This window comes from Eurypyga helias, unplaced genomic scaffold (genome assembly GCF_000690775.1).
Source record: "Eurypyga helias isolate BGI_N326 unplaced genomic scaffold, ASM69077v1 scaffold23960, whole genome shotgun sequence".
Taxonomy (NCBI): domain Eukaryota; kingdom Metazoa; phylum Chordata; class Aves; order Eurypygiformes; family Eurypygidae; genus Eurypyga; species Eurypyga helias.
The window spans coordinates 1-7719 of NW_010226613.1; the positions used below are offsets into that span (position 1 = coordinate 1).

The 7719-nt window shown below is 51.4% G+C and overlaps 1 protein-coding gene across 1 annotated transcript; it reads right to left on the reverse strand.

Moving 5' to 3' along the window:
• Nucleotides 1-150: 150 nt before the first annotated feature.
• On the reverse strand, nt 151-6135 carry ZBTB47 (zinc finger and BTB domain containing 47; the record flags this gene model as incomplete). Its single annotated transcript, XM_010153817.1, has 4 exons — nt 4771-6135; nt 1397-1544; nt 689-804; nt 151-295 (listed from the first exon to the last, which is right to left on the reverse strand). Coding segments are annotated over exons 1-4 (1699 nt in total), but the record flags the coding sequence as incomplete, so codon positions are not given.
• Between the last annotated feature and the right edge of the window lie 1584 nt (nt 6136-7719).

A 7719-nucleotide genomic window follows, 5' to 3' on the forward strand; every position in this document is an offset into this window, starting at 1 on the left:
GGGGAAGACGGATGAGATACCAGGAGCTGGACCATTCTCCTGCCAAAACACCATCCTGCCATCAACCCAAAGACGCTGCTACCCCCATCCCATTGCTTTTCCTGGCAAGGCAACTGCCCAGGGGCTGGGGGCAAGGCAAGGGGCTCTCACCCGTGTGCGTCTTCATGTGCTCGTCGAAGTACTGCTTCATGTTGAAGTCCTTGCCGCACCACTGGCACATGAACTGCTTGTGGCCGATGTGGATGCTCATGTGGGAGCGCAGCTGGTACTTGTACTGGAAGCGCTCATTGCAGTTCTGCAGGGGCAAGAGGGAGATGAGCTGCTGACGAGCACCCAAAACACCCCGCACTTTCCCCCCCAGGTCACCAGCATGTTGGAGCAGTGCAGAAATTACTTTTCAATCCCCCAAAGGAACCCAAGTGAATGTCTTTTGAGGACATACCCATCCAGGTTTGCAGGCTGGAAGGGCTTGGGGTGGGATGCCCAGGCACTGGCGGGACAGATCCTGGCACTGGACATGTTTCATCATAAGGTTGGTGGGACCCTCAACCCAGGAGCGCATGTAAAGTTTGGAAGAGTGTGGAAGCTAGAGCTGTGCTGGCACAAAGCATGGGGGAAGCCCCAAGAAGTGGAAGATCTTTCTACCAAAGGAGCATTTTCGTGCCATGGGGCCATCACAGTATCCTACCTCGCATTTAAACGGCTTTTCCCCAGAGTGCTGGAGCGAATGGACCTTGAGGGACATGCTGCGCTTGAAGGACTTCCCGCAGGTCTCGCAGGTGAAGGGCATGTCCTTGGTGTGAGCTGAGGTGGAGAGGAGCAGGGTCAGGCACCCTCCCCACACCCCCAGCATACATCTCCCCAAATGCCAGCGGCCGCTCCCAACGCTGATGTCCAACCCCAGCAAACCCAAAGACCGCTCGGGAAGACGCATGGCAGCAACGTATCAGTTATTCCTTGAATTGCCTGCCAAAACCTGCTTTTTTTGCATCTCTCTGGTGCCTGCAAGTCCCAGGGACTTGACCACTGTTGCCATGTGGAATTTGCTTTTCAAAGCCTGGTGCTGGTGTGGTCCCCTCCTCTTTTGCAAGGGAAGGATGGTTACACTTCAAATCCTCCTTTGATCACTTCTGAGGTCTATTTTTTCTGGTTAAATAAAATAAATGAGATTCCCCAGTGCCATGCCTGATTGCTCCAAACCCAGCACCGAGCAGACAGACATTCAGCATTAAATACTGGGCCACATTTCAAGGCCCCTGAGAAAGCTCACCCAAGACTAAGCCCAACCCTAAACGCCCAGTGAGACAGCGACAAAAAAACCCCACTCTGTTGCCAAAACGATGGATGAACACCCCTAATAAGATCTCCCCGTGGCACCGGCGCCTCCCGCACTCACCAACCATGTGTTTGCGCACGTGGGCCATGGTGTAGAACTTCTTCTCGCAGATCTCGCAGGAGAACTTCTTCTCAGCGTAGCCGTGAACGATCTTATTGTGCTCGTGGAGGGACCAGAGCTTCTTAAACCCCTTCCCACATGTCACGCACTGCAAGGAGGAGAGGGGATGGGTAGGGAAGCAGGGGAATGTGCCCAGGCACCAGCAGTATTTTTCTTTAACCAGGCTCTCTGCTTCACCCATGAAACCCACAGTTAAGACAGCAAAAATGATAATGACCAGCAAGTCTGCTACAGACCTTGTCACTTCAGAACCTCCAAGACTCAAATTTCTATCCATCGGATGAGGAAGGGACAATAACTTTCCAGAGAAGGACGTGGCATCTCCACCAACGGATGTATTAGGACTTGCATAATCCACAGCTCACACACCAAGGCCCTGTTCCCAACTGGGGATTTTATTATTGCATGCAATGAAGCTGTTACATTAAAAAAAAATTCCTAACTCTCTGCGCATTAGAAAGCTGCAAAGAATATAGGAACAAGGAGAAGCCCAAGCCAGGGAAGTGAAACTTCAGTCTTCAGCAGACATTATGGATACTTCACCACTAAATATACCCAAGTGGACCAAAATGGACCCAAAAAATAGTCCATCAGTACAAGCAGAACAACGTGATGTGCAAAGTCTCCCTGGGAAGTTATGGCAGAGATTTGTTTCAGCTCCAAATACAATGCTTCTTGGAAAGTTCCCAGGAAAAGCTCCAACTTCAGCATGAGATCAGTTCAGTGCTCAGGGGAAGACGGGAGAGCGAGGTCTGTAAGGGAAACCATTGCTGGAGCATGGGCACAACTGGCAGGACCCAGCCAATGACCCTGCCAGGAGCCAAGGGACACTCCTCCCTCTTCATCTCTCCATGACTCATCTTCGTCTTGGCCAACAGGGATAAAAACATCCCTTTCTCCTCACAGGTGCATTGAGAAAATAATTCATGGCTTGGAGGCATCTAGCAACCGCACTCTGAGTGGTACCAGTAAGCCCAGGGGGGGATTTCCCAGCAGGGCTTGAAGCAGTGCAGGCAGCACAGCCTCCACCTTCTCCTGCCCAGAGGAACAGATGCTTGTTGATGGGCTTCAACCAAATTTTGCACTGAATGAGGCTGTGATGCTGCGCAAAATATACCATCGTGCCATGTAGTCACAGTATCCTGCTATATATATTTAGGTGCCTGGAAGGCAAAATTAGGGTCAGAGAAGCATTCCCAACACCCCTCATCTCCATCTTGCCATGCTTGAATATCAACATGAGTAGTCGTCTGAGTTTCACTGCTCCTAAGTAAATACTTCCATGGATCAGAACAATTCTATTTCTGCTTTAAGAGACATTGCAGGACAAATTCAGGACCAGAGCCTGTTACCAAACACACATCAATATCCATTTTCTCCACTTAAAATGAAAGAGGCTGCAAGGGAATTCTAAAATTAAAGGTAGAGGGAAAGAAGCAGATGTAGGAAAGCCCCCAGGCTGGGACCAAGCACAGTGGAGGGTTCAGCCCTGTGTCCTCAGTTACCCAAGAAAGCGACAGTCAAAAATGTGGAAGTAACCTCCAAACGAAGGAAAAAAATGAAAAGACAAATTGTTGCAGGTTAAGAGGAAAACGACACTGGAGCTGGCAAAAAAAAAAAAGTTTGAGAAATAACCTGATAAAGCAAAGGATTAATTGTTTTTCAGGCGGTGGCAGAGGAGGGATGCCTGCTACGGAGTCCACAGGGACACAGACAGTGATGGGAAACGATCACAGGGAGGAAGATGAAGCTTAACACCTAAGCCATCGCGGATAAAATTGGGGGACAAAGCAGCAAAAGAAAGCAACAGATCTGAATGGGGTGAGAGGGACAGTCCCTCCACGGATCTGGTTAAAAACCAAGTAATAAAGACTGCTAATTAGAGGTATAGAGTCGAGAAAAATCCCTTTTCCATCCAGCTATAATTCCATGGTATATTGATAAAGGTATTCAATATTATCAGAGCAAACGGAGTGAATTTGGCTATTCGTAAAATTAAAAACGCTCGACTAAGTGAGAGGTAATGATCCATGTTTTCCGTGGAGGGAGGTCAACGTGCGGGCAGTTGCGGCTCATCCTATTCAGGAATGATCTGGAAAAGGGATAAAAAGAAAAAACCAAAACCCAAACCAAACGACGAGGTGACAGCACCATGTTAGCCATCAGGAAAGTGGATAGAAATATTTGGGGAGAACTCATGTTTAATTGCCCAGGCTTTACAACAGGCTCCAAACCAGCCACCACCATGCAGGTATCGGAGCTACACCCATCCATTCTGGGAAAATGCATCCAAAAAAAAGCAACCTCAAGGCTGTGAATTTTTCAGGAAGAGGCACTGAAGGACCAGCGCAGGCAGCGGCTCCTTCACCCACTCGAGCCGAGACGCTCCTGCCCCTGTACTCCCCGCACGCCTTAACGCAGAGATCTGCTTCCTCGCTCACTTCGTTTGGGGTGCCATTGGTGAAGGGCTCCAGTGGCACCCGGGTTGTGTTACCTTCAGCTGGGAGAGCTGCAGGATCACTTAAAATCCGGTCGTGGTGGGAAGGATGATGGGCAAAGTTCTCCAGAAGTTGGGTTTTTTTAATTAGTAGTGGCAGAATCGTGCAAAACAGCTCGTTGGGGATTAGGAGACAGGTTGGAGGGGTCTGCAGAAACGCATGTTTGCTGCTCTGATGGGATGCCTACCTGTCCCCCCAAAATTGCACTAATTTAACAGAGTCGATTCGCATACACAGGGTCTTGTTAGCATTAGGCAACGGACACACCCAGCCCGAGCCATGCGTGGACGTCAAACGCATTTGGAAATTTGCTAATACGCAAGCTAAAGAGCACAAAAGGCAGATTAAAACCATTTTAACTTGTGTCAGCAAATCTTTGAATTAAGCTAAATTGGTTTCAGCCTGGGTGGGAACGGCTGGAGTGTGTCTCCATCAGGGGCTCGCAACATTTTATCCAGATTTAACTGAATAAACTCACAGAAAAATTACTCCTCAAAAATTACTCCATGTTTCCATACAGTCGGCCAAGCGGAACCCGCAGTCCCCCAGCATGAATGCTCCAGTCCCATGCCACCGAGCCCAAATATGAGTCATGGGCAATGCAAGGTTCCCTCCCGTCTGCAATGTGCCACCCACAAAAATATTATTTGAGCACGAGCCCATCCAAGGGTGAAGCTGGGTGGGATGTCCCTCCCCCACTGGGAACTCCTGTCATGGTGGGATGCTCCCCCTTGGTGCAATGTCCCTCTCCACAGGGATGCTTCCCCCCTTGGCGTGACGCCCATCCCTGGTGGGATGCCGCCGGGGCTGGCTCACCTGGATGTTCTTCTCGCAGTCGGTCTGGTGGTGCAGCAGCAGCTCGCTCTCGAGCAAGAAGCGTTTGCCGCACTTGTCGCAGATCTGCATGCGGCTGTGCGTGACGTTCATGTGCTTCTCCAGGTACCAGCGGTTGTTGAAGACCCGGGGGCACTTCTTACATGGGTAGTGCTGCTTCTCCTCCAGCTTCACCTTCTGGCCCAAACCGTCCTGCTCCTTTTTCCTCTTCCTCCCTCGCTGGCCTTCCTCTTCCTCCTCCTCCTCCTCTTCTACCTTGGCCACCTCCTGGGACCTGGTTGCCATGGCAGGTTTGGTGACTTTGGATGAGCGGCTGCCTCTGCGGGGCTGCACACCCTTTTCCCTTTTCACCTCCAACGCGTCTTCATCGTCGTCGTCATCGTCGTCTTCTTCCGTCGTCTCCTCCAGGTCTTCCTCCTCACTGTGCTCCTCCTCCTCCTCCTCCCCCACCTCTGCATCCTCCTCCTCTTCCTCTTCCTCCTCCCCTTCCTCGTTCTCCTCCTCCCCATCCTCCTCCGTGTCGCACCCATCACCCTCAGGCCGCCCCATCACAGCCGCCTCGCCGGCGGCCGCCTTCCCCTCCATGCCCTTGGAGACGTTAAGGGTCTGGTTGTTGAGGTTCACCTCTACAATGATCTGCTCCCGCTTGTACGAGCCTTGGCTCTCCAGGTCCTCCTCAGACTCCTCACCCTCTATCTTACACACGGCGCCTGGATCCCCATCCTTCTCCTCCTTGTAGTACTGCTTGGCTGGACCAGGGGGGAGCGTCCCACCCCCTGCTCCATCCTCCACCCGCACCGAGTAGGGGTCGTTGCCTTCCCGGGCATAGATCTTGGGATGGGGGGCATCCACCTCCTGCTTGATCTTGCAGTAGTAGGGCGGGGGTCCGGCGCAGCCCTCGGCGGGCAGGGCCATATCGGTGGCCAGGCTGAGCGAGCGGGTGTCGAGGAGGTCCTGGCAGGAGGAGGCGATGTTGTTCATCTGCAGCACGGCAGCTGCGTTCAGCACGTCCTGCACATTGCCCGAGTTGACGAGGAGCTTGGAGGTGTAGATGAAGTTGAGGATCTGCTGGAGGCCCTGCGAGGTGAGGGCCTCCAGAGAGAGCTCCACGCGCTGCAGCTGCTTGTTTTGGGTGAAGAGCGAGTGGAAGAACTGGCTGTAGGCTGCCAGGACCCCCTTGTGCGCCGGGAAGATGCTCTTGTGCTGCACCAGCACGATGTCCACGTCGCACAGGTCCGGCTGAAAGAGGCGCTGCTCGTTCAGTCTGTCCATCAAACACGTGAAGTGGAGGGCTACATCCTCCACCAAGGAGTACTCAGCCGAAGGGTAGTCAGTCGTTTTTTCGACTATCAGCTGTGGGGAAGAAGGAAATAAAACCATTCAGGAGGGATCTTTCCCCAGGAAAACACCAACCTGGCCATGACACCCATCCCTGTCCAGGTATCCCAAGTCAGAGATGCCAATTGAGAAGCTCCACCAACAACTCCAGCTTGGAGATGCCAACGAAGAAGCTCCACCACCAACTTGAGTCTGGCAGACTCAACCAAGGAGGAGAAAGCCCAACAAAAGGCCAGGCCAAGGCCATATGAACACCCACTGACATCCCTTCAGCCTGGGTAGGAGGCACCATGCCCACCCCACTACCCAAGAGGTCCAAAGCCTGGCTCAGGTGTCCACACTTGCGCAGAGATGTCACGCAGGAGAGGGAAAACCTCAACCTCCTGAACAAGACGGAGACCCTGGAAGGATATTTGCCCCATGCAGGAAGCCCATTTTAGGTATTAACTGAGATTTAACCCTCTAAATAGAAGGAAATTAGGATTTTAAACCTCCCTGCTTCTACAAGATAATTACATAAAGCATAATATCCTCTAATATGTACTGAATTACGCTGTGTGCTCTGCCTCACGTTAGCAGCTAACTCACTAGCTGGATTCACTGGGGTGATTTATGCACTTTTTTAATACCCATTTTAAACTGCCTGGGGAAAGGCACCACCTGGAAAAATTCAAGTCAGGGAGCAGCAGCCCCGGGCTGGGAAATACTATGACTGCCATCACTCCTCAGGCTGTGTTTGCTGGATATTTAATTTTAGCCCACATGCATTTTGCAGGGTGCAGATCCCTCCTGGACACCCATGTGCTCTCCCTGGGAGATCCTTCCTGGATGCCCATCTCCTCTCCCTGGGAGACCTAAGCCCATTCCATCCCAGTCGCAAGGATAGGTTTGCCAACTGCATCCCAAACGCAAAGGATATCCCACGCCCTAAATCCCGCACCCTGTATTAAAAGCAGGTGGGATATCCTCTTTCTCCCTGCTTCCCTTGGGCTTTCCATGCTGAACACCCAATTAATAGATAGAGATGGGTCCGGCCACGTAAACACCCTCCTTCCCCACCATCGTGGGATGTGACCAAGGACGTGGTACAGAGCAGTGGGCCAGATGGAAGGTTCAACCTGCCAGGTTTACCCTGCACCTCCTACTCCAAAAAGTGTTTCTCAGCTCCCACTTTTTCTGGGACAAACGGCAGCTCTTGATCAACACGCAAATTCCAGCAAGACACATTTTGTTTATCCTTTTTTTTTGTGAGCCAAAGGCAAAAGCACACACAGACAAAACTGTTTAAATAATAAAGAGAGGGTGTTTTCTTCTCTGTTTTCTTAACAAGGAAAAAAAAAACCCAAACTCTTCCCCCTCCCTGCCAGAATTTTTCATTTTCACTGAATTTCTGCTCTGCAAGCAGCCCATCTGACCAACGGGGTCGTCAGCTTCACATCATCCCACTGGCCCCGGAGAGCCCCAGCAAACGCTCGCACCCAGGAAAAACGGGGCAAAAACCAGCTCTTCTCCAAATTCTTGGCTCTGCAGCCTGGAGCAGGGCAAAGATGGATTAACAGAGAGGGTTTTATATATATTTATATATTTTTACGG